The sequence below is a fragment of the Python bivittatus genome, unplaced genomic scaffold (genome assembly GCF_059951505.1).
Source record: "Python bivittatus isolate LINGU-HERP-01145 unplaced genomic scaffold, Pbiv_v1 ctg000690_np1212, whole genome shotgun sequence".
Lineage (NCBI taxonomy): Eukaryota > Metazoa > Chordata > Lepidosauria > Squamata > Pythonidae > Python > Python bivittatus.
Genome location: NW_028277096.1, coordinates 11,758,129 through 11,783,519, shown reverse-complemented (window position 1 = coordinate 11,783,519; position 25,391 = coordinate 11,758,129). Strand labels below are relative to the sequence as shown.

The window sequence follows — 25,391 nt, the reverse complement described above, 5'->3', positions numbered from 1 at the left end:
GAAATCTAGCAATAAGGTTGGTGACTGCAAGCCCCTGTGATCGTCCTCCCCGTGTTTTCTCAAAATCAGGTTCTCCTGATAAAATGGCAGTTCTACAGTTCCTTACCACATAGGTTTAGTTAGAGACAAACCCAACTTTCAATGGGGTTTGCTAAGTAAGGGTCTGTAGGCTTCCATTTCATTCTAACCCATCTTGACTTGGACCCTGGTCCCCGTGAAGGATGGAAGTTAAATATTCAACCAAAATCCATGCTAGTTGCAAAATCTCACCCTTTTCATTGAGTGGTTAACAGAGTTAGTGGCAGAAACCTGAGATACTGCTAGATTCCCACTTTATTTATCTGGCCTAGTCCCTGCAGGCTTTTTTAGCAAGATTTCAGAAGTAGTCTATCCTTGCCTCCTTCCTAGGGCTGAAAGAGAGAGTGACTGGTCCAAAGTCACCCAGCCGGCTCCGTGCCTAAAGCAGGACTAGAACTCCCGCCCTCCTGGTTTCCAGCCCAGTGCCTTAACCACTGCTGCACACCAAAGCGGCTCTCATAGATTCCCACTAGGGGGTCCCAAAACACAGCCTCTTGTTGTTGTTGTTCAGTCGTTAAGTCGTGGCCGACTCTTCGTGACCGCATGAACCATATTGCACCAAGCCTTCCTGTCCTTCACTGCCTCCCTGAGTTTGCTCAGTTTCATGCTCATTGCTTCAGTGATGCTATCTAACTATCTCATCCTCTGCCTTCCTCTTCTCCTTTTGCCTTCAATCTTTCCCAGCATCAGGGTCTTCTCCAAAGAGATCTCTCTTCGCATTAGGTGACCAAAGTATCTGAGCCTGAGCTTCAGTATCAATCCTTCCAATGAGCAGTCAGGGTTGATTTCCTTTAAGATTGACTGGTTTGACCTCCTAGCAGTCCAGGGGACTCTTAAGAGTCTTCTCCAGCACCACAGTTCAAAGGCATCAATTCTTCGGCGCTCAGCCTTCCTTATGGTCCAGCTCTCACAGCCATACATTACTACTGGAAAAACCATAGCTTTGACTATGCGGATCTTTGTCGGCAAGGTGACGTCTTTGCTTTTTAATATGCTATCTAGGTCTGCCATAGCTTTCCTCCCAAGGAGTAAGCGTCTTTTAATTTCATGGCTGCAGTCTCCGTCTGCGGTGATCTTGGAGCCCAAATAAATGAAGTCTGTTACTGCTTCCATTTCTACCCCTTCTATTTGCCAGGAATTGATGGGCCCAGATGCCATGATCTTAGTTTTTTTAATGTTGAGTTTCAAGCCAGCTTCTGCACTCTCCTCTTTCACCCTCATCAAGAGGTCTTTAGTTCTTCTTCACGTTCTGCCATTAGGGTGGTATCATCTGCATATCTGAGGTTGTTGATGTTTCTCCCTGCAATCTTAATTCCGGCTTGTGATTCTTCCAGCCTGGCATTTCTCATGATGTACTCTGCATATAGGTTAAATAAGCAGGGTGACAGTATACAGCCTTGTCGTACTCCTTTCCCATTTTGAACCAATCGGTTGTTCCATGACCGGTTCTAACTGTTGCTTCTTGGCCCACATACAGATTTCTCAGGAGACAGGTAAGATGGTCTGCTACCCCCATCTCTTTAAGAATTTGCCAGAGTTTGTTGTGATCCGCACAATCAAAGGCTTTTGCATAGTCAATGAAGCAGAAGTAGATGTTTTTCTGGAACTCTCGTGCTTTCTCCATGATCCAGCGAATGTTGGCGATTTGATCTCTAGTTCCTCTGCCTCTTCGAAACCCAGCTTGTACATCCGGTAGTTCTCGGTTCATGTATTGCTGAAGCCTAGCTTGTAGGATTTTGAGCATAACCTTGCTAGTATGTGAAATGAATGCAATTGTGCGATAGTTTGAGCATTCTTTGGCATTGCCCTTCTTTGGAATTGGAACATAAACTGACCTTTTCCAATCCCGTGGCCACTGTTGCGTTTTCCAAACTTGCTGGCATATTGAGTGCAGCACTTTAACAGCATCACCTTTTAGTATTTTAAATAACTCAGCTGGAATACTGTCATCTCCACTAGCTTTGTTGTTAGTAATGCTTCCTAAGGCCCACTTGACTCTTGGGAGAAGTCAAAGAGCTGCTGGAAGCGCGACGGAGCACTTCTTCCTCCTTGCCGCTGGGTGGCGCACGGGCGCCTCATTGTCAGCTTCGAGCAGAGGGAACCTGAACTCGGAAAGAGAAGAATAAATTTGACACCGGAAATGTCTTTCTCCCGGAAGTGGCTGCTTCGCTGAAGCGGGGCCCGCGAGGAGGAAGTGGGGAGGATGAACGCCCCTCCGGCCTTCGAGTCCTTTTTGCTTTTCGAGGGGGAGAAAAAGTCAGTGGGAGAGGGAAGAGGGGTGGGGGGGGGCAGTCAAAACCGATCCTCCTGGTTGGGAGGGCGGGCGACAATCTAGGCCGGTTCCTGCGTCTCAGTCTAACCTGCCGCCTAGGGTGGTGGTTATGGGGAAAGCAAATGGAGCGGGAGGGCTGTTCGTGCTGCCATGAGCTCCTGAAGAAAGATTTTCTTCATTCATTTGAAGAACTTACGTGGCCGCCCTTCCCACCCAGGGATCCGAGGCGGCTCGCAACAACCGCCTGCCTCTAGGTGGGATAGAAATCTAACCAAAAATACTAGGCCGTGTTTGTTTGTTTTTTTTTGCCAGAAGGAGCCCCCAAGCTTCACTTTTGGCACTTCTGAGTTAAACTAATCGAGATCTTGAAAGATCACTGCCTGTGAATACGATCATACTAGGTTTTTTAAAAAGCTTTCAGAGTCGATCTCATCTCCTGTTGACTTCGTGAGCCCACCTGTATAATGTTCTTCAAACAGTACAGATGTTTTGTCATTGAATTCTTCCAGAACTTTTATTTTCTTTCACTTGCCAGTCTAGCCGGTAGCTCTAAAATTTCTCTCATCAAATGCTAATCGGGTCCAGCCCCACTTAATTTTTTGTGAGCAGGCAAGCTTAGCTACATGCTGTCACCTGACTAGAGATACTGGGGTATGAAAACACATATACAAATCTAAGAGCTCATCAACTTGCTCACTGGCACACGGCCTCTTGGAGATTTATATGTGTAATTATTTTCCATATTTATTTCATTCCTTCATATTTATTTCATCCATTAGCTTCTTGGTGATTTGTGAACACGTGTATTTCTTTTGCATATCTTTCTGATTTCCTCCTTTGTTACATATTTGGCATGACTATTCTAATTTTGTAATTCTGTTGTGTGTGTTTTGGAGTATAATTTGTGTATTATGGCTTGGTGTATGTTGATTTATTTTGGCCAGGTTTTAGGACCTGCTGGATTTTGTTTGTCCCCAAATAAACATATAGATTGACCTCCTCTAAGGCAGTTTCCTATGTACTAAGGATCATACCTTTTAATTAGAGTACTTTCTAGTAGGAAATTGGGGTAAAAAATATTATAAACGAATTCGTCACATCTTTGCAACCAAGCACAGTGTCTATTTCCTTATCTTTATTTAAAAGAGAGCCATTGTGATATAGTGATTAAAATGTTGGACTCAGAGTGAGGAGACCCAGGTTCTAATCCCCCTCAGCCATGGAAGCTCCTTGGGAGACTTTGGGCCAGTTCCTCTTTCTCAGCCAGCCTATCACATAGGGAGGGTTGCAGAGAAAAAATGGAGGAAGGAATGCCATGGACACTGCCTTGAAAAGCTGCAGTGATTGAAAACACTGAAAAGTAGATATGTATCTAATGAATAAAAGATTTTCGACAGACTCTAAGAGCTGCTTCCACTCTGAAATAGCTGTAAAGCAAATTCAGGTTGGTGTTAAGGTAGCTTTATGTACTCATAATAAAGAGAGGATTAGAATTAGGGTTTCCATGGAAAAGGGCCATGTTTAATTTCTAGGTAAGTCTTCAAAAGTTCCTGTCAAAGTCCTTGGAAGTTGTGATCTGCTAGCATGAGCTGTTTAGGGCTGGATTAACATAATGTTCTAGGTTTATATAAGACAGTTGTAACGTTCTTATAAGGGAAGACTCTACAAGCTGGTGTTAATATGAACACCCTCCTTTTTTTTTCTGGTCTTTCTCATTCCAGGATTACAATAAATAAGGACACAAAAGTGCCAAATGCTTGTCTGTTTACAATCAACAAAGAAGATCACACTCTTGGGAATATAATTAAGTCGTGAGTAGCAGTGACTCTTGTTCTTACAAAACAAAGTTGATGAGTTGATTTAAGAAAGCAATATGATTAAATTGGTTAACTGCCAAGAAAATGCAGAAAAGATGGTAAGGTTTTCAGTATCCCTACCCAGTCTACTCGCAAGTAACCCCTTGGTTTAACAGACCATTTTAGGGGGAGGTGGTGTAATTTAAATCTACAACACAGAGATGCAGGGTATAGTATATTTAAACTTCCCGCTAGCTTAATTTCCTTTCCAGAATTCTCCATTCCATAATATGATAAAACCTTTCATGTTTAATCACCACATTGAGCATAACCTTATTGAGTGGTTTTGTCTCTCTTTTTCTTTTCTACATGGATTTTTCCCCCTGAAATTTTGTAGACTGTTGTAAGTTGCTGGGATTTTTCAGTACTAGTGGTTATCTTTTCCTAATGGATAGATGGAGCTATTTTGGCTATGAAGGAGTCAGTGCTCAGTGCAAACATATGCACAGTGTAAGTAACATATAGGAAAGAGCTCAATCAATTGCCATTGGCCAGTTACTAAACAGAAACTTTCTTTTCTAGTTGTTAAAAACAAGCAACAAGAAATAGATGTCTTCATATTCTTTTTGTATGGTTCCAAAGCTGTCCTGGAAATGAACTAGATTAATTGGACCTTAGTCATCCAGCTATAATTTATAATATTCACCCAGTTATAATTTTAACAATAAATCTGTTTGTTTTTCCCCAGGCAATTGTTGAAAGATCCTCAAGTGCTATTTGCAGGATACAAAGTCCCCCATCCCCTTGAACATAAAATAATCATTCGTGTTCAGACCACTCCTGATTACAGCCCCCAAGAAGCTTTCACCAATGCAATCACAGATCTTATCAGTGAGCTTTCTCTCCTTGAGGAGAGATTCCGGGTAAGTCAGCACATCCTAACAGTCATGCGGTTTTGGGGGCAGCGGGCTGCTTGTCAAAGGCAAAGTGATAAAGCCTAAAGCCTGTGTCTATGAATTAGGTGAGACATTTCAGCTCTTTTAAATATATGTTTAGTTTCATTGGGTGCGTTAACTGTGCAACTTCCCTTAGAGCAAGGTGGAGTTTGGTGCTTAATACTGTAACAGTGGAATAAAGATGGTGGGGAAAAAAGACTAGAAATTGAAACTTGAAATTGAGGCAGGTTAAGCATCCTTCTGGGGAGGCAGAAGCTGGAAATTATCACCTATTAGATATTCAGGTATGTAGTTGTTAGAGAATAATAAGAGATCAAGAAAATTGCTTGTTAATACTTTTCAATCTGAATAGGTTCCAAGATTCATCATCTGTCCCCACCTCTAATATGTGAGTTCTGGGCAAATAAAGTCACATAGTTGTCAAACATCAGAAACTAGTGTGGAAATCTTCTGGATCTTCTATGGTAGGGAGTTTTATATTCTGGTTACCCTAACCAAGAATGTCCTTTGTGACATTTCCATCAAATTGTGTTTCTGGTGGTAATGGGGCTTGCCATTGAATAATTAGGTACAGAGAAAGACGGCATTTTTAAAGTTATGTTGACCTTTCAGCTGGCTTGGTTTGCTGTGAAGGGTGAGAGAAATCACATGTATAAGACAAGTTCTGCATCTTCTTTGATAATTCTGAATGCACCAATGTGTCCATTTATGGTGGTGGGATAATTGATTCAGTCTGGCTAGGATTAGCTAGTTTGAAGTTCAGATAGACCTGGAGTAATGGCAGCTCTTTTCTGCAACAAGAAGGGAAACTCTACTTATCGCTGAACTGTATTTTTATAATCAAACCTTAAATGAAATTGTCAGACTTTTATTTTTTTACTTTTCAGTTACCATGTGTTTATTTTTCTCTTAGGTTGCCATCAAAGACAAACAAGAAGGAATTGAGTAGTAGTTATGTTTATCAAATATATTTGTAAATAAAATTCATTTTTCATTGTACTAGTCTACAAGAAATGTATTTATGATGACTTTGTTACTTCACAGCCTCTAAGAAATTTCAGTATAAGTCACTTACATGAAAGATCATATTGGCTTACGTGATAGCTAATAAATTATACTTTTTAATTGTGTTGCTCTTTTGAAGTGATTCATAACGTCAGCAGAAACATGTTAAAATAGTTGGTGTTGAGAATTACTTCCTATAAAACTGTGTGCTTTCCATTTTAATTAGAAATACTTGATTTTTCCTCAGATGTATGATTGTTTTCACTCCCCTTCCTGAAGTTATAATCCTTCTTTGCCTCACTGTTAAGACTGCGCTTTTTAAACTATAAAGGGAAAGCTCTATGTGTATGTACAATTTCCTACTGAAGTTTTCTTTAGCTTAGAGTGGGACAGTTTTCAGTATTTGTTGGCACAGAAATTGTCTCTCATAAATTAAATCCTATATTAATGTTTAAGTGGTTGCAAAACCACAAGCGTTCTAATTGCCCCCATCACAGGCTCTAGTCTGCCGAACCTCTTTTAAAACATAGCATTCTATATTAGATGCAGTACCAGAAACTCACTCAGATGAGTAAGAAAGTCTTACTTCTCACATTACCTCTCTTCATGCAGCTCTGAATTGAGTGAGGTTTGGGGTTTTTTTTTTCCCCTTTAGCAGCCATACTGTACTGCTGGTTCAAATTCACATTATGCATGTTTAATTTTTGCACTTACCACTTGCCTTTCTGTTGAAGGAGGGCAAAACTTTGGAAGAAAATTCTTATTAAAATGGTGATTGTTGAGGGGTAATGTATCTACTCAGAACTCCTCCCCACAAGAAAAATCATCCAGTCATCCAAATTAAACGGCTACATTGATTATGAAGTGCCTTTTCTAGCTTAGACAGTAGTACTGATTATTATATGTTCTGCAAATGTGGGCAGGATGATAAAATATTCTGGTCATTTTTTAAAAAAAATGTTGATGTGTGAATCCTTCAGCCTACTCCCTTGGCAGCCACTTCAAGTTGATGCACCATGCTTTCCCAAGTCTGTGCCTCAGCGTATCCCTGGAGGAAGGAGTAGGAGATGCATTGCAGAACTGCCATTATTTCTTAAGTGTAGATAAAGTAGACAAAGTTAATCATGCCAGGGGTGAGACTATGAAGAAAACATGAACTTGAATTTACTTATGTTCCTACCTTATGAAACAGCACGTCTGCTCAATGAGGTTCTCAGTCTTCCCACCCATTCTTGCAATTTGTTCTAAGGGTAATCTGCTTTCTTATGGCAATTGCCAGAATGAAACTATCCTTGTCAAGTCCATGCTACTTTACATTCAAACCATGAATATTTCTTCTCAATGAGTTCAATAGCCCTGCCTGCATATTGCAACCTTGGAAAGGCAATTTTCTCCTGATCCTTCAAGGTATGGACCTAAGTAAATGCATTTAACATAATTTTTTAAAAAGTGCTTCAGTTGTGTTGTATCAAGTTTTATTAAATACTGTCCTATAAAACAAATACACTTAAGACACCAATAAAGCAAAGTCACAGTTAAGAGATGTCGGCATTGGCAATAACAACACGGAGTTCCAGCCAATACCTTTGGTTGATTTTCTTGCATTGATATATATGAATTTCATCCCCACCAATCCCCATCCCTCCCCCACCCCACCCTGATTATTCTCCGAACAGTCACAAATACTGCACTACTGAAATGGGGTTGAGAAAATGGGGCTGCTTCTTCCAGGCCAGGCCAGCACAGCTAGGCCTTCTTCCATATTGCGGCAATATTGACATCAGTCAGCGCGACCAGGTATGTGAAAGTGGGATCTGTGACCACGTTGTTCACCAAGACGTCTGTCAGCAACTCGCCATTTGCCTTCAGTTCTGGCCACTTTAGAACCTAAATGGGAAAAAGGATGAATTTAGCCAGAAACTCACAGGATTCACAAAATTATTTTATTGCACTGTAGAATGTTTGGGATATTGCATATTCTCTATCTGAAAGCTGCTTACAGAGGACAGGGACTGGTTATCCAGTTTAAATCATCCTTTAAAAAATCTTCCCCACTTGGATTGTTTGAATTTTCTGTCTCCTGTTTTTTGGAGTTCCTCTGGGTCTGATATGACACTTGATGGATTAATGTAATTTCAGCTACATAAGGATTCACACAAGCAAGTAAGATCAATTAATGTGCACGAAATACATGTTTGTATATCCCCCTCCCCCAAGTCCCTTGTACTAAGGTTGGAAGAAAAATTAATGTAAGGCTAAATCATAAAATATAATAATACCAGACAAAAATATTTAAAAGGCCACAAGGGAATCAAGGGAATGCAAAGGTCAGTAATACTACAGACCCGATAGAATAAGGATTTCTGTTTGCATATGGGTTCCCTGGAGTGGATAGTGTCCTAACTTAAATGCTGCCCGAGATAAGATGCTTTCCTCCATATCTGCCTATTATATTTCTGATGGAATAAGAAACAGAATCTCCTTTCCTGACCAGATTGGATTAAGCAAGCCTAATAGATCTGAACTCTTAACTGGCATAAGAATATTTGTATTCAGCAAATCAATTACAGCATCTGATTACTATACTGCTATTTGGTTCTGAGTCTCAACCTTCAGATTTCTACTTCTGAAGCTTATCTTTTTGGACCTTTTTATCCCTGCCTTTTAAACATTTTATTTGAAATTGCAATTGATGTTTGTCAAAAACAAAGAGTCTTCTCTAATTATATGAATCCTGGCAAATTTACATGGGTGGGCACCATCTTCTAGATCAGCGTTTGTCAAGCTCAGTATGCTGGCTGGGGAATTCTGGGAGTTGAAGTCCACACATCTTAAAGTTGCTAAGGTTGACAAACTGTTCTAGATTGAAGCTGAAGCATATCCTCCTGTGCGGAGATCTCACGTCCCTCCCTCTAATTCATGGGAAGAAACTCTGCAGGGAATGAGTTCTTTTTCTAATTTTCTTTCTGAGGGTGAGGGGGAGTTTTTTAAGTTTAAGGGATTATCACTCTTTCAGCTAAAGGTAGTACAGCACCCTGTACTACATTTAGATAAATGTTGCTGATTTCAGTGTGGCAGTGTACCTGTTAGATAATGCTGATTTCAGTGTGGCAAGACCAGTGGCTGGCGAGACCTGCATGATAGGACTGGTGGCTAAAGAGACAAGGGCTGCTATTGATACAGGTAGGGTGCAATTAGTGTGATATTTGAATAGTGCAATATTCAATTTAGTGCAAACTGTAAATTGATACCAGGTTATGTTTAATGCGACACAGAGTTCAGTTAATGTGAGGCTAGCGCGTGTGCAATTGAGGCTAGCACATACACGTGTGTAGTAGCGGTTGGGGTTTTAGACACCGCTAATCTCCGTGTGTGCAAAATGGAGAAAAGGACGATTCCGTCAGAGGAAAACAGTACAAGTTTAAAAAAGAAGAAGCTTGTTATTACATTAGAGCAAAAATTTTGATGCAATTGAATGACATGAACTTGGTCATAGCAACGCTAAAATAGGATGAGATGTTGGAATGCCTGAATCTACGGTAGAATGTTTTTGTTTTTATTTTGCTTTCTATAACTGCTCTGTGACCTTGTTAAACATAAATTTAAATTCTAAGTATATATTTTTTATCCTTTACTGTAATATCTGATTAATATACATATAAACATTTATGTTTAAAAATTTTCATTGTCTATTTCCCTCGAGCTGGAACCATTACCCCATTTCCCATAGAAATATCACTTTGAATAGTGCGAATTCAAATAATGTAACCATTTCGTGGAATACATTAAATGCACTACCTACCTATATTGATATGGACTTGGCAGTGAGCCGTCTTGAGCTCCCCTGGGCCTTTGGTGGAGGCAGGATAACTACCATCTCTTGGGGTGCCTTTGGTTTGAAGCTGAAGTGCTGGGGGTGGTGCCCTGACCAGGAGCAGAAGCGAGCCAGGGTGCTGGTAGGAGCACTGAGCTGGCCACTTAGTCAAGCTAGTGGCTTTCTTTATCTTTAGGAGGGCTCCAGCAATTCCAACTTGCTGCCCTGGGGCTGGGTTTGGAGGCATCACCCTGTCAAGTCCCCTCCCTCAGGCCCAGGGGGCTTGAGCCTTTGTCAGCAGCCCAGTAGTTTGGGCCAGAAGATACAGGGGGACTGGGGGTGGCAGTCTATAGCCTGGCTGCAGAAGCTCCCTTATGGAACCGAGCGCCTCATAGCTGCAAAGGGCCAGGAGCACACCAGCTGGCAGGGGCTGAGGGCCTTAGGAGGAACCAGCTGCTCTGAGTTCCCTGTCAATTCAGGGCCTAGTATCATCAGTATGCCGATGATACCCAATTGTACATGTCAACCCCTGGTTGTGCAGGTGAAATTGTCAACGTACTGGGCCAGTGTTTGAAAGCTGTTCAGATCTGGATGGGGAGGAACAGGCTCAATCCTGACAAAACTGAGTGGCTGTGGCTGTTTGGGCCCCCTAGATCTGGGACACTTTTACCTTTAGCCTTGGATGGGGTTGCATTTTCCCATTCAAGTAGTATGGAATTGGGGGGTCCTCCTGGACTTGCAGCTACTGCTTGAAGAGCAAGTGGCAGCTGTGGCTGGAAGGGTTTTTACATGGTACATCTTATGCTCCAGTTGCACCTTTTTCAGACGCCCTTCAGATGATCACTTATGCTCTAGTCACCTCACAACTGGAGTACTGCAATGCAGTGTGCATGGGGCTGCCCTTGAAAACCATCTAGGAGCTACAGCTAGTTCAAAATCCAGCAGTGTGGGCCATAATGGGCACTTCTTGCTATGTCCACATGTTATTGCTGCTTCGCAAGCTGCATTGGTTACCAGGTGGCTTCTGGGTGCAATTCAAGGTGATGATCATCACCAATAATGGCCTTCATGGCATATGGCTTGGATAGCTGAGGGAGCCCGTCTCCAATTTTTTCTGCCTGTCTGGTATGACTGGGCAGAATGGGTGTGCTCCAGATCTCTTTGGTTAAATGCTGTCATCTTGTGGGACTGAGGAAGTATAACTTCTCTATCTTGGCACCCACCCTCTGGAAAAACATTCCCCCAGAGTTATGTATGGCTCTTGTCCTTCAAATGTTCTGCAAGTTTCTTAAGACCTGGCTCTGTACCCAGGCCTGGGGTTAGGTTGTTTGTGGAGTCCTTGGTGATTTTTTGGATGTTATTCATGTGGTTTTGTTCAGGAGGTCATGTTCCTCTTTTAAATTACAGGTAGTCCCCGACTTACATCAGTTCAGCAACCATTCAAAGTTACGACAGCGCTGAACCTTTTGGTGGTTGGAGTTCCAGCTGTCCCAGCGTTCCTGCAGTCACATGATCAGGCTCTGGGCACTTGGCAACCAGCTTGCACTTATGACCTGTTACAGTGCCCCATGATCATGTGATTACCATTTGCGACCTTCCCTGCCAGCTTCTCCAGAAAGTCAATGGGGAAGCTGGCAGGGAAGATTGCAAATTGCTCGGGTAAGTCTCCCCCACCCATGGACCCTCCCCCAGCCCCTCTGCACTCACACTGCACCAGCCACTCGCACACCCCTGTGCACCCTCGCCAAGCCTTGCCACACCTCCCTCACATACCTTCCCTGACTCTCGCCACACCTCCCTTGCATCTTTGCACACCCCCTGCTCTCTTTCCCACCTCGCAGCAGCCACTTACCTGCCTGCTGGCCTGCTTGTGAGCTGCTTGGGACTTACAACTTCCTACCGGCTTCCCTACTGACTTGGTTGTGGGAAGCCAGCAGGAAGTTGCCTCGCCTAACAACAGTGGGATTCGGTTAACAATGGCAACCAGGACTGCAGGGATTGCTGTCACTAAGCAATGCCTTCACACTTTATGACCACATCACTTAGCGACAGAAATACTGGTCCCAATTGCCGTTGTAAGTCGAGGACTACCTGTATGCATTCTTTTAAAAATTGTAAGCTGCCCAGAGCATTTTGGAGTTGGGCGGCCTCAAATCCAATAAATAAATGAAAATACTTGTTTGTTATTGCAACTCAATCAACCAACATTGGACCACTGTGATTAGGACCTATACTCTACATTCTTGAGTACCTGGGAAGGCCCTATTCTCTCAGTTGAACAATCTTCCTTGGTGGCACAGAGAGCTGACAAATGGTTGCTGAGGTCATACATCCAGACGCTTCCTTTCTCATCACCACAGAACACATATTCTTCTGCTGCAAGAGTAACACAAGTAACATCAAATTGCATTGTTCAAATGCTTCTAGACCAGGCTTCAATTCCACATCTGAAGCTCATCTTCTTAGGGGCTCCTTCTCAGTTCACTCACCATCATACAAACCACCTACCAACGATATCCTTACTCCACCTCGCCCCCAATGTTTGTCTGGAGTCCTGGCATGTTGGGGTTTGAAACTGGGGAGCTAACATCTTCTACTGTCCCAAAGGTAACCCCGTATTAACCCCATGGGGCTACTGCATTCCATACAATATAAGACATTGATGGCCATTTGTTACTACTTACAAGCTTTACCGAATTGCCAGCCCCACTGGTCAAGCTTATCTGATGGGAAAACAGGAGCAACAGTATCTATGGCTGTTCAAATATGATACCAGCATTTACTTGGGCATGTGCTGAGAGTGAGGTAAGGGAGATCAGTTGAAGACCACTCCAGTTCAGCCAGAATGACAGCCTGCACTGTCCTCCGCCCTCCTTTGCCTTGTTTGAAAGAGCGACTCCAGCTCCAGAGGTTTATAGATGCTCTCTTTGAACTCTTGGTAACTGAAGAGGAAAAAAAAAACAGTAACCTTACTAAACAGTGGGTTTACTGCCAGATAGCATTTCTTCCTATACTGGTTACTGGTTAAGGCAATGGTTATTAAGGCAATTATCATGGCAGGCTCTGTACAGGTTCTGTACAGGTGCATGGTATCAGTGGCATCCCAACATCTACTTTCTGGCAATTATGGTGCAATCTTAAACTAAAAATAAGGCCACTAATAATACAGCTATACCTATAAGCTCATAACCTACAACACATCCTATACAATCCCTCCTTACAATTAAGTAAGTTAATTGAATTCAGTGGGATTTGGTCCAAAGTGCATATAACATAAAATAATGAATAAGTTCTTGTCAGGTATCATTTATTATTCTAAATTAAAACGTATCAAAATGGAAGAGTTTTAATGGATAGTAGGGGCATTAGAATTTTCTGTCTGGACTAAGCATGAAACAGCCTGAAAAAAACTCCATGCAGGCCTTGTTTGGACAAAGCCTCCTTATTCTTTCTGGAAAAATAGACTGAAGTAATGCAGAACTGTAACATTTCCCTTATCTATTGTTCCTCTTTGTAAGTGTAGATGAGGAGGGAGTCAGCATTCTGCTCTTACGCTCAAGGTCAGCAGCTGTGAGGGAATACTAATCTCTTAGCTTTTCCATTCCATCCTCTTCCACCCCATTCTCTAAATGTGAATGTTAACCCAAAAGATATTCTGAGAATATGTGTTGCTGTTTTGCCTGGGACAGGTTCTTTGTGAGAATTGAGCATGCAAAAAAAGGAAGAAAAAGAAAAACACTCTAATATGTATGAAAATGATACTTTTTTAGACATATCTGAATGTTTATTTCTTACCCACAATGTCTTCATTCAAAAAGGCCAGGCCATCCACCCGATGGGAAGATGTTTCATTCCCTTCATCATCTGGGAACTGAAATTCAACTTCAAAAGCTCTGAAATGTTGGAAAACAAGATAACCAACCAACCTATTGAGCAATTACTGTAACTTTAACTTACAGTAACCATTTGCTCAAATATTAAAGATATTGGTTTTAATCCTTTAATCCTTATAATAGGTGGACATCTTCAAAAGAGACTGTAGCTGTTACACTGTAAATCTCTACTGAAGTGGGACCACAGCTCAGTGGTTGAGCATTGGGATGAATCCCTGGAATCTCTATCTAGATAAACCAGTATTTAGATGAAGGAAAAATATTTCCTAAGACCTGAACAACCACTGACAGGAAAATAGTAGAACACTGGAAACATTCACATCCATTACCATTACCGGCTAATCATTTTTGCATTTGAGGAGAATTTAGAAATCATTAAATTTGGCATACTGTAACTAACTACAATTCAGAGCTACATTGTAACTGGCTTGCTGTTCAGAGCCCTAGCCAGAGATGGGTTGCAGAAGTATCAAGAAAAAATGCAGTTTTTAGAGTTCTCTGAAACTAATGTTACTTATTTTTTCCAACTCCAATTTTAAACTCCAATTTCAGTTTTATCTTCTATTTTTATTTTTGCCTATTTTTTTATATTTTGCTCAGCTAAAACATCCTGAAAAGTTTGATTCCAAAGAGATCCATTGTCCAAAAAATCACCAATTGTTTATAAGGAATGGGCAAAAAAGAGTTGTACTCTTCTTTTAATGAATTATTTATGTCCCAATTACAATCACTCAACTTCTATAAACTATCGAAGTGGGAGTTCTAGCCATCCTACAAGCATCCACTGGCTGGTTTTGATTATGGTACCCCAAGGTCATTGCTATGTATATTATTATTATTATTGTTGTTGTTGTTGTTGTTATTATTATTCTTCAAAAGTTTTACCTCTGATTTTTTATTTTGCAGTAAAATTAATATTTTTATAATTATGGAAAAAATATAAACATTATGTTCAGTTGAAGGATTTTTTAAAGATTGTCTTAGCTGGCAAGGAAGGCTTCTAAATGACTCCTTAGAAAGTTTTTTAAGAGCTTTCCACACAAATATGCTCACTTGGCTGAGAAACAGCAACTGTTTTTGTAATGGATTAATTATCTTTCCAATACTAGACATGAGCTGATTAAATGCCATAAAATTGGTATCGACTCTTAGTGACCACACAGATAGATTTTCTCCAGGAAGACACCAGCCACTCACCTGTTTTTCTGTAGCTTATCATCCAGTCTAATATCCCAGGCAAAGCAGCCCTGTTCACAACCAGCCACCAAGAACCGATCTGGGCAAGAGGGCACTAGGGCGATACGTAAAGGTGTAGCAATGGTCTCTAGTATCATCAGCTGCCTGACAAATGAAACGCATTTCAGTTCCTCCCTTCTATTAATGGTAAACACCCCTTTGCAGACTTGAAATATGGACTCCTGTATCATTACCTTTCTTTGAAATTATAGTCACAGTCTGGAATTCCAATGTCCCATACACATATTTTCTTATCATAGGAGGCAGCTGTTGGGAGACAGAGAAGATATATACTGTAATGAAATGGTATTAAAACAAAAAGATAGGCTTCCAAATAACAAATTAGGAAAACCTAAGAGCCAGTTTGGTCTAGTGCCATGTTTCTCAAGCTTGGCAACATTAAGATATGTGGACTTCAACTCCCAGGGAATTCTGACAGTCGAAGTCCACATATCTTAAAGTTGTTAAGGTTGAGAAACACTGGTCTAGTGGTTAAGGCACAAGGCTAAAAGCAGGAGACTGTGAATTCTAGTCCCGCCTTAGGCATGAAAGCTATCTGCATGACTTTGAACCAGTCCCTCTCTCTTAGCCCAGTTCACCTCACAGGGTTGTGGTTGTGGGGAAAATAGGAGGAGGAAGGAGTATTAGGTATGTTCGCCGCCTTGAGTTATTTTAAAAATAATAAAGGTGGGATAAAAAAAAATCTAACAAAAAAACTTGCCTGGTGACCTACCTCCTTCAAATTCAACCTTCCCTCAAAGAGCCCCAGAACGTTGCAGCTGGTTCCAAACATAACAAAATGAGGTTTAGCTCTTTACCTTTGTGGAACTGGGACTACAACAGACCAAGAGAACTCTCACAGAGCAGACAAGGGCTGTCTGCTCTTGCCTTGGCTCAAAAAAGGAGCACCTCTGAGAAGAAATGAGTGACTGGAGAGGATAAGAAGTCTTACTGAAAAGGTGCGTTTCACAGGTTGGACTGAAGCAGGCAGTAGCAATGGGCTTCTTGTGAGCCTTGATCTCTCCATAACAGTAATCAGCAGTCACATGAATTAGCTTCACGATTCCTCTTCTCCCAGCAGCAGCCAGAACATTGTGTCTTTTCTTTCTCCCATCGCTGGTTACCATTGTCAGGGTTGTCCATGTGACAGTGTAAAACTCCTGGAGAAAAAGGCAAGGTATCAGGTGGAGCAGCCATACAAGACCAGAGGTTTGGGTAGACTTGGATAAGAACAACCAAGTCCACCGAACATTCTTGCTTTTTTAATATTAATTTTATTAAAAATTGTACTTACAATGATAAAAAACTAATACAAACTAAAAAAAGGTAAAAGAAAAAGAAAAAATAGAAGGTGCAAAAAAAAAGTGTTAAGTGTTTAATTGTTCTTCTCCTTTAATTGTAATCTTTAGTTCTTTCTAGTTCCCTGTAGTGTCCAACCTTCAAAGTCCCATCCTATCATGTTTTTTTTAAATTCAAAACAAAAGCATTTTCCCATAGGAAAGATTCTTATAATTCCACAATTGTATTTCAAATCCATCTGGGCCCTTAGTCTGTTTGTAACTTTCCAAAAGCAAAGCTCTAATCTCCCTTTTGCTGTTTATTCAAAAAAAATTGTTTTTTAAAATTCTTAAACTTGTATTTAAAACTTCTTTCACTACGGATTGAAGGAAACACACCCAGTGTTTTCAGACTTGTTGATCCAAAGGCTCCTAATAGCTGAAAAGCAGTTAACAAACATTTTCTGAAAGTGATTAGAAAAGGAAGTATGTGGCCTTTCAAAGGCGCCAACTGTGAGTTGAGCAAGATGCCTATTCCCTTGTCTCTCAGAGCTCTAAACCCATCAGAGACCGCTGTCTTGTGGTCTCCTCACGAGGAGTAACTGTTGGAGCACTTGTGGGTGATCTGAAGTCCTCTCCTTATCCAGAGAGGAAATACAAAGAGCCGGTCTACTCACTGGCTCTTCATTGTGCTGTAGTTGTCGGCTCCATTTTTAGTGGAGCTGTCTTCAGTTCGCCAATTCTTCCCTGGAAGTCCAAACATTCAACTTATGTACAAACCTGTTAAAAACTGCACTGAAACTTATAAGGGGAAAGCACAACAGTGATCAGTATTTTTTTAAATAAAAATCTGGGCCCAGATACCATGACCAGATTAAGTATGTGATAATTATTATGGAAGTACCACAATAGCTGGCTCTGCATGATATCATATGGTAGCATTCAACATAGACTAGATTTCAGCTCCAATAGTCTCCAGTTTACTCGCAGTTCCTTTTTTAAACAGCTCCTGAATCATCTGACAGCAATGAGCTTCTCCAGGAGGGGTCAGAGAATGTTAAAACAGGTGAAAACATCATAATGCAAATGTGTGACTTATGTATTTGGGTCAAATATTGGGACATAAGTACAAAAAGACCATATTTTTGTGATGACATTGCCATACGCACGTTGCCCTTTGGTGGCATTATGCCGCTACTGATAGTTGTTCCAAGTCCTACTAAATCTGCCCTGTTTGAACTTGGCACTAGATGCAGGAACTAAGCAGATGTGTAAAAAATCTATTTCCTATTTCAGCTCATGTGCCTTCTCTGGTTTTAATTGCTATCAGTTATATATATCTGTTGCCGCCCAGAGTCACATTTTGTGAGATGGGCAGCTACATAAATATAATAAATAAAATAATAAAATAAAATAAAATAAAATAAGAGATTTATGAGATTTGACGGGCCCCAACCCTGTTAGTCTTCAGGAAGGCTTTGAAGGCCTGGCTGTTCCCTCTGGCATTGGGACCAGGATGTTAGATAAGTTTGTCCTGCAAGGTATAGTATGTTAGTGTGCTCTGACTACTTGTCTTGTTGTTGATATCTGGTTGTTTTGTCTTATTGGGAATGTTTAAATTGTTTATTGCTATATGCCATCCGAAGTCAGTTTTTTGAATTGGGCAGCCATATAAATCCTTTTAAATAAATAAAAAAGGCCACTGTTATTTTCACTGTGTTGATTTTTGTATGGGCATTTCATACCCAGCATATCTAACCAAAAAACCCAACAAGCTTCATTCTCATGGAAGAAATGAGCTAAACCTTTCCGGTCAACCTCAAGAGCTATGGCTTTGTACCATGAAAAACCAGAATTGTCTTACAGATAGATCAAAAGCTGGCAAGCAGCCCCCACACCTATTTGCTTGCATATCTGGGATGCTTGGTTTAGATTCTAAAATTATGATTAATGTAAATCACAGTACGCTGCAATGAAGATTACTCATTCATATAAAGCTAAACATCTAAAGAAGTAAACTCTGGAATTAGATGGCAGTGTATATTAAGTTTTAATTAAGCTTAATTTAAGATTTAATGATAAACAACAAGAAATGGAAGATATATTTAAGAGGATTTTAGAAGAGTGATTATTAACAACCTGGAAAGTAAGCTAACATTTCTGATTACAGTTAGGGTGAAGAGAGGCAGCAAAATCCTGCCTCACTCTTCTCATGACCTCTCCCTGCAAGTTTCAGTCCAACAGAAAGATGTACAGTGGTACCTCGGTTCACGAACTTAATTCGTTCCGCGACTCTAGTCGCGAACTGAACTGGTCATGAACAGAATCAAATTTTCCCATAAGGTTCAATGTAAATACGGTTAATCCGTCCTGACCCCTCCGAATTTGGTCGCCGATTTTTGATCGCGTCCCGAATCAAATTTCCCCATAAGGTTCAATGTAATTACGGTTAATCCGTTCTGAACCATATGTTTTTTTTTTTTAAAACCGCAAAAATATGACACAAAGTACAGCACGAAGAGAGAGAAAGCTAACCTTGCTCGACGCGACTTCTGGCGTGGAGGACAGGAAGGCGGGTGGGGAGGCGGATATTGCTTGGAGGGAGAGTCCCCCTCCCTACAGGAAGCCGCGACCACGTGTCACGGGAGGGAAAATGGCGGCGGATCCTGTTCGTAACCCGATCCGGCGTTCGCGAACGGAGGCAAAATTTTGCGGCCAAAGCTGTTCGTGAACCGAATTGTTCGTGAACAGAAGCGTTTGTGAACTGAGGTACCACTGTATAGTTATAGAATTCAGGTATTTTGAAGAACAGAATTCAACACAGCACCAATGTTGAGTCATGGGGTACATCACTGCACAAATAAAGCTTTTGTTCAATGTCCCATTAAATAAAAAGCAGAAAGAGAAGAGCATTTGTGTTTCCCTTACCTCCCCAGTCACTTTGTACTTTTTCAAAACAATGCCTGTTTCACAGTCAACCAAACAAACAGAATCTCCGCCACAGGTAGCTGCTGTCCTAGAGGAGCTCACCACAGGGTCTGAAAGATTAAGAGCACAGTGACCGTAATCCTCTTGTCATCACAAGCCTCCTGTTTTCATTTGACTAGACATTCAACTGCTACAGAAGTGAAACAGATATTTAAATATTTATAATGTGTGTATTCCATACCTATTATCTGTGCAATATTCTTATGAGTGTGAAATAATGATTACTACACTAAATTTGATAGCCACAGTTTCTTTTTCACACAGGTAGACTTAACAACTGCCCCATTTAGCGACTGTTTGAAGTTATGATGGCACTGAAAAAGTAATTTTACGACCAGTCCTCACATTTACAACCTGCACAGTATCCCCACAGCCATGTGATCAACAGTCAGACACTTTGTAACCAGCAGGCATTTACAATCATCACAGCATCCCATGCTCACGTGATCACCTTTTGCATGCTTCACAACCAGCTTCTGACAAGCAGAGTTAATAGAGAAGCTGATAGTGAAATTGCATGTCGTGGTCATGTGATGTCTCGCTTAATGACCATGTCACTTAGCAACGGAGTTGCCAATACCAACTGTGGTTGTTAAGTGAGGACTACCTGTACTGCAAGAGTAAATTTCCCAGGACAAGCCCCATACTTTTTTTTAACATATAACACTAGGATTAGGCCCTTTGATCAAAATCCTCATTCTTTCCTGTGCCTCTCCATTTTTATTAAGAAATTAGGAGTGGGCTGGGCATGGTCTCCACATGTTAGACTGCAACTTCTTTACTACTGTCATGCCTTGAATTATGAGTGTACTGAAAATAGCAGTTCCTGTTTATTTAAAATTATCATTACTCCCCTGCATATTTGGGATGCAAATAGGCAATTTGCTGGAGAAAGCAAACACGTAAAAAATATAGAACAGTGTGCATAAAAATTCAGAATCCACAAGAGGAATAAGAGTTCGTGGGGAATGCTATAATCAGATTTATTGACTGGCATTTTTCTTCTAGGACTGCCCAGGCCACTTAGTCATGCTCACCTTTTCTCGTCCCACAGTCTAGTGGTGGCTCAAAAACACAGGCCCATAACTGGGTCTTGAAGTCATCCCTGTTGTTGCCCTTACTATGACACTGTAGAAAATGGACAGGTTCCAGGCTGATTGTCTCCTGTAAAAAGGCAAAAAGCTTTGAACACAAAATGTCCCGTTATACATGGAACAGAATGTAGGTTTTCTGGATGGAGATAAAACCTACAGTTGGGTATGCAACACCCATGTTTTATAGTCAAGCCCTTTAAAGTAGCCCTTTGACAAATCATTACATAACAGCCTGACTCACAGAGTTTACATATATCCTTGATAGTGGAGGGAAGTTTCTAATCTCTCTGGCCTTCCTGTCCTGCTTACCCACTCCCCTCTTCTACCACCCCATCTTCCTGTCAATTATCCCTCCTGCTGCCCAAATGTCTGTCTTCTGCAGAAATCCAGTGATACAGGAAAAATCTGATCTCTTCCTGTACATTCACTTCAGATGACTTACTTTCCACTTGGTCCCTCAGAACATTGTGTGTATAAGTGTGTGAGTGTGACAGAAAAAAGGGAAAAAGAGAGAAGTTGGTCTAATAACAGATTCTTGTACTGGATAGGATGTTGGTTTAGATGAGCTCCAAGGTCCTTACATTCTATGATTCCATGTGTGTGTGAGAGAGAGAGGGAGGGAGGGAGAGAGAGAGGGAGGGAGAATATGTTCATTTAATCCTGCAAAGGCTTGATTCCTATCCCTGTATTGTGGCCTGTGATTCTTGGAATATTGTACAGAACCTAATATAGCCTTTAGGTTCAAAATACCTTATTTACAGGTCATCTTCAGAAGTATCTTTTCTGTATTGATGCTTCAACTTTGGAAATCTCTTTTCCAAGAATGTTTACCTTTTTATCAGACGCGCTTCTGGAATCTTTTTGTCTAGATCTTTTAGCTCATTATCATTTTTAACCCAAGTTTATTATATTTATTATTTCTTACATTTATAGCCTGCTGTTCTTCCATGAGCTTGGCAGCATATATAACACTCCCTCCTCCAATTCCACCCCCACACACAACAATCCTGTGATGTAGATTGGGCTGAGAGAGAATGATGGACTCAAAGTCCTCCAAGTGAACTTCCATGGCTGAGTGTGGATTTGAAGCTGGGTCTCCTAGTTCAACCTTTAATCACAACCCCCTGGCTTACACACATTACTGTGTTTCCAAACCACATGTAGATGTGTATATTGAATAAGCTGCTTTCATAGTAAAGACTTCTTTATAATTTAATAAGCATGTCAGGTCATTGACACATCCCATTCAATAAATCATGTTTCATCATTTTGAGTTTTCTACATATTTTTGTTGATAAAGCTCTCCTTTTTAATGGCAATCTTTACGTTTTTCAGGCCCACAAACTCTTTATTAAAACTTGTTAGTATTAGCCTATGATTCCCTGGCAGTAGTAAATCCTCCACTGGAAAGGTCTCTTGGTTACCTCACATTCCAAGTCCTTAACTGGAGTGCTACAAACATCTCTTGCATCCTCCTCTTCCTCTTTGTGCTCTTCTTTCTGCTGAGTGAGCTTTTTGTGGCTTTGTGCTTTTGGAAGCCGACCTCCATTCCGATGGGCTCCATCAGAATCCGGCGGGGTCTGGGACTCCTTGGCCTGTGGGCGAGAGGCTCTTGTCCCCTCAGTATTGCGCTCGTCCTGCAAGCGGCTGAGCTTCTTGGGGCTGGGCAATGCTTCTTCCTTGGAGCTGCTTTGGGAACGGGATCTCTTGCTCCTTGCTCTTCCTTTGGAACGAGCCCCTTTCCTCTTGCTGGGAGTTACTGTGCCCTATTGAAAATAAAGATCAGCAATGTTCAACATGATGTTGTTAGAGTAATATCTATTGTACAAGGTGACTTTCTCAACAGAGAGATTTGCTTGAACTTCTGCTCAGATCTATAATGTCCCCCAATCAGATGAGCATTACCGTCACACGTTTGAGACAGTGCCATCCACTGATACCTTTCCTAATGAAATTAATGGAAAATAATCCATTCTGTTTTGGTGACTGCAAAAATCTTTCTTACTGGGCACTGAAAAAAAGGTACTATAACTTTTCCCCCAGAATGAGTTTTCCATGCTCAGGTATACACACAATCCTTTCCTGGAGCAAGACACACAGCTTCATTTACTGCATTAAGCCATGTTTTCTAACAGGGTGGCTTAGCATAACATGTGAAGCAATATTGCCACACACTTTTCCCTGTGTTTGATGGGGATTGCTTTCTGAATGATGGAAAGACACTATTAAAAGGGGACATTAAAAGGCAAAGAGAGGACATGTTATTGTACTGCTTACATTGGGCAAAAATGGTTTAAATGGTTCATGGACAGGAAATCTCCCAAATTCTGCACCAGTTCCATCTGGGGCAATACATTCCCATCCAGAACTAATGATGGAAGTTCTCTGAATTTGACTGAGGTGGTCCAACAGAGAAGTCTCTTGAGTTCTGACCTTAGCAGTAACTTTGTTCTCAGCATCTGTGGTATTTTTTTTAATTTCTTCTCCCTCTTCTTCTCCCTCCTCTCCTCCCTCCTCTTCTTTTTCCTCCTCCTCCTCTTGCTCCTCCATTGATTCTGCTGCTTCTGTAGCAGGCTTATGTTCCTGATTAATCAGTGAAGTCAGGAATTCCTCAGCAATCATTTTCACCTAACAGAATAAGAGAATAGAGATTTGTCAAATTGTTATCATAGGAAGGGAATTTAGAACATTGTTTCTCAACCTCAGCAACTGTTAAGATGTGTGGATTTCAACTCCCAGAACTTCCAAGAGTTAAAGTCTACACATCTTAAAACTGTTGACGTTGAGAATCACTGTTTAGAAAATCACTGCTGACCATCCCAGCTGATTTAATCAAGCTGAAAATCACTCATTCATTGGCAAAATTTAGTAGAAACTGAGACAATTTTCTTATGTTTTAATTTTTACTAATTCTTTCATATTGACCAGTTAATTAGTGTATATTCCTGCATTTTAATTGGTTTATTGCATTTATTATCTTTACACAAAAGTAATTTCAGAAAACTGGCACATGAATTAAAATGAATTCTTTTAAAATTACATCAGAAATAACTACTAGGACTGTGCAAAGCATCCAAAAAGAGAGTACAATGTTTGCAGGATTCATGTGGCCACAAAACAGCCAAGAGCAGCCACACAAACTTTACAACAATGGAACTGTTAATTATTACAAAAGAGATGCCCAGTAAGTGCCCCCCTCCTCTTGTTTGAAGCATCTCTTTTGAATGCTTTGCATATCCCTAATATCCACTATGGATATTTCTTTTATCAACACCACCAAACAAGATTATTTACAGTATACATATCATACAGTACACATATATCAATTCTTAATATTTGGACTGATTTAAAAAGTATTATACAGTGGTTTTGCATTTTCTGAAAGTTTCATTCCAGGACACCCCAAATATAAAATATTTTCTGAATCTGTTTTCACTCTTAGTGAAAGACTCTGTTGACAGACTATTTGCGTTATTTTTTCTGACAGAGTTCCTAGAATATCTTACTTGCAATTATTTAAAGATGGGTGTTATATGCAATCATGAAACTATTTCTGAAAACATCTCTTCATGTTACAAGAAATGCTTCTTTCCATGAAATTCATCCTTTGCATTGCTGCATATTTCATTATGGAATGCAAGTGGAGACATGGGATAAACTGAAGGCAAGGAACAGGCACTGGGTAAACTGTTAGATTTTCTTTGGTTCAATCTTCTTTCCAATCCTCTGCCAGTCCACATTTACTTCCATTCCACCTCAAAGTTTAAAGCCAATTTCCCCAACCTGATACCTGCCAAATGTGTAGTTCATCAAAATGAGAGAATACAATATCGAGAGGTATAGAAGGAGGGCAGCAACTGAACTCTAATTATACATAATCCTTTCCTCCATTTAAATTCAGTTCCTAATCTGCCTTCCCTTCCCTTCCCCCACCTATCATTTGTCTCAGTTTCTTATCAGGAAAACCCAATAAAATAATTTGAAACAGTTAAAATATTTGAAAACAGCTAAAACAGATAAAGACAATCAAAACTATTGAGTACTTTCAGCCTTTTCCCACAGGTCAGTGAATATACTATCAGCCTGTCCTTGAACCAACAGAAAACTACCAACATAAAATCTCCTTTCTACACTGCTGAGCCCTCTCCTGCCTAACGCTAACGCTAAGCTGTGTTCTGGCTTGCCACCGTTAGTGATGTCCTGATTTCATGTGTGAAGGTATGTCCAATCAAGCTATTGGTTAAATCCTCTGGCTCTGCTGCCCTACTCTTTTCTAAATGTTGCCTGCTGTGATTGTCATATGTTTTTCACAAATGGCCAGCTCCATAGGTTTACTCATCTGTCAAACCCAGTACTCCCCAGGTCTGCTGATCACACAGCATCCTTGCCAAGGTGCTGAGTTTTGAAAGAGCCACATTCTCCTGTTTTATCATGCATTTGGTAAAGCCCAGCTTTTTAAAACTCAGCACCAACCCAGCAGTTGTGTCCACCTCTTTTGGTTGAAAGGACAAAAATATGAATGGCAGTAGAGAGCACCCAAGGACTAAAAGAGAGGGTACATACCCATACTAGCCCAAAGGGGCCAACATGGGTGGGGCTGATCCTGCCCTCATGGGTCATATGACTGCACTGCATGGATGATGAAGCAGGTCAGATTTGATACACTTTGAAGCTGCTCTGGTTGCTGTTGGCTTAAAGGCAAAATACTACTTTAACACTGGTACATCTACAAACTACATAGACTGCCTCATGCATTGACTGAGAACACAATGAAAGCAACATCATGATTTTGTTAGAGGGAAGGGAAGTAAGTTGCCTCCCAGGTGTGAAGATCCAAAAAATGATAGAGAGGCTGATCCAAGTAATCAAACCTACTGACCATTATCCCTTTCTTCTGTTTCACGTTGGAACAAACGACACTACCAGAAAGAACCTGGAAAGGCAAATGTGTTCTGAAGACAGGTGGTGTTTTCATCTATACT

General features: G+C 40.8%; 2 protein-coding genes across 6 annotated transcripts in view; one reads left to right on the top strand and one right to left on the bottom strand.

The window, feature by feature from the left end:
* Positions 1-2,214: 2,214 nt before the first annotated feature.
* POLR2J (RNA polymerase II subunit J) lies at positions 2,215-6,101 on the top strand. 2 transcript variants are annotated; one of them, XM_007421780.4, is made up of 4 exons: positions 2,215-2,334; positions 4,072-4,161; positions 4,895-5,069; positions 6,016-6,101. In XM_007421780.4, exons 1-4 carry the CDS (start codon positions 2,282-2,284, stop codon positions 6,049-6,051), a joined length of 354 nt encoding a protein of 117 aa, XP_007421842.1. In that variant the 5' UTR covers positions 2,215-2,281; the 3' UTR covers positions 6,052-6,101. The 2 variants fall into 2 exon arrangements, with proteins under 2 accessions (XP_007421842.1, XP_025029947.1); XM_025174179.2 differs by having other exon boundaries at positions 5,455-6,101.
* A 1,619-nt stretch (positions 6,102-7,720) lies between these two features.
* The window catches only part of LRWD1 (leucine rich repeats and WD repeat domain containing 1), a 44,865-nt gene continuing 27,194 nt past the window's right edge, over positions 7,721-25,391 (bottom strand). For all 4 annotated transcript variants that reach the window (XM_007421778.4, XM_025174155.2, XM_025174163.2 and 1 more), the window contains 11 exons: positions 22,843-23,037; positions 21,834-22,175; positions 20,353-20,479; positions 19,256-19,365; positions 16,003-16,210; positions 15,245-15,317; positions 15,012-15,155; positions 13,717-13,814; positions 12,705-12,863; positions 12,173-12,297; positions 7,721-7,994 (listed from right to left, as the gene is read on the bottom strand). In XM_007421778.4, the coding sequence (XP_007421840.1) occupies positions 7,854-7,994; positions 12,173-12,297; positions 12,705-12,863; positions 13,717-13,814; positions 15,012-15,155; positions 15,245-15,317; positions 16,003-16,210; positions 19,256-19,365; positions 20,353-20,479; positions 21,834-22,175; positions 22,843-23,037 (1,722 nt within the window). In that variant the 3' untranslated portion in view covers positions 7,721-7,853. The remainder of the gene's footprint in view (positions 7,995-12,172; positions 12,298-12,704; positions 12,864-13,716; positions 13,815-15,011; positions 15,156-15,244; positions 15,318-16,002; positions 16,211-19,255; positions 19,366-20,352; positions 20,480-21,833; positions 22,176-22,842; positions 23,038-25,391) is intronic.

Coding starts and splice junctions, on each gene's coding strand:
- POLR2J (XM_007421780.4), top strand. CDS start 2,282: ATGAACGCCCCTCCGGCCTTCGAGTCCTTTTTGCTTTTCGAGGGGGAG. Junction 4,162..4,894: donor CTTGGGAATATAATTAAGTC/GTGAGTAGCAGT, acceptor GTTTTTCCCCAG/GCAATTGTTGAAAGATCCTC. Junction 5,070..6,015: donor TCCTTGAGGAGAGATTCCGG/GTAAGTCAGCAC, acceptor TTTTTCTCTTAG/GTTGCCATCAAAGACAAACA.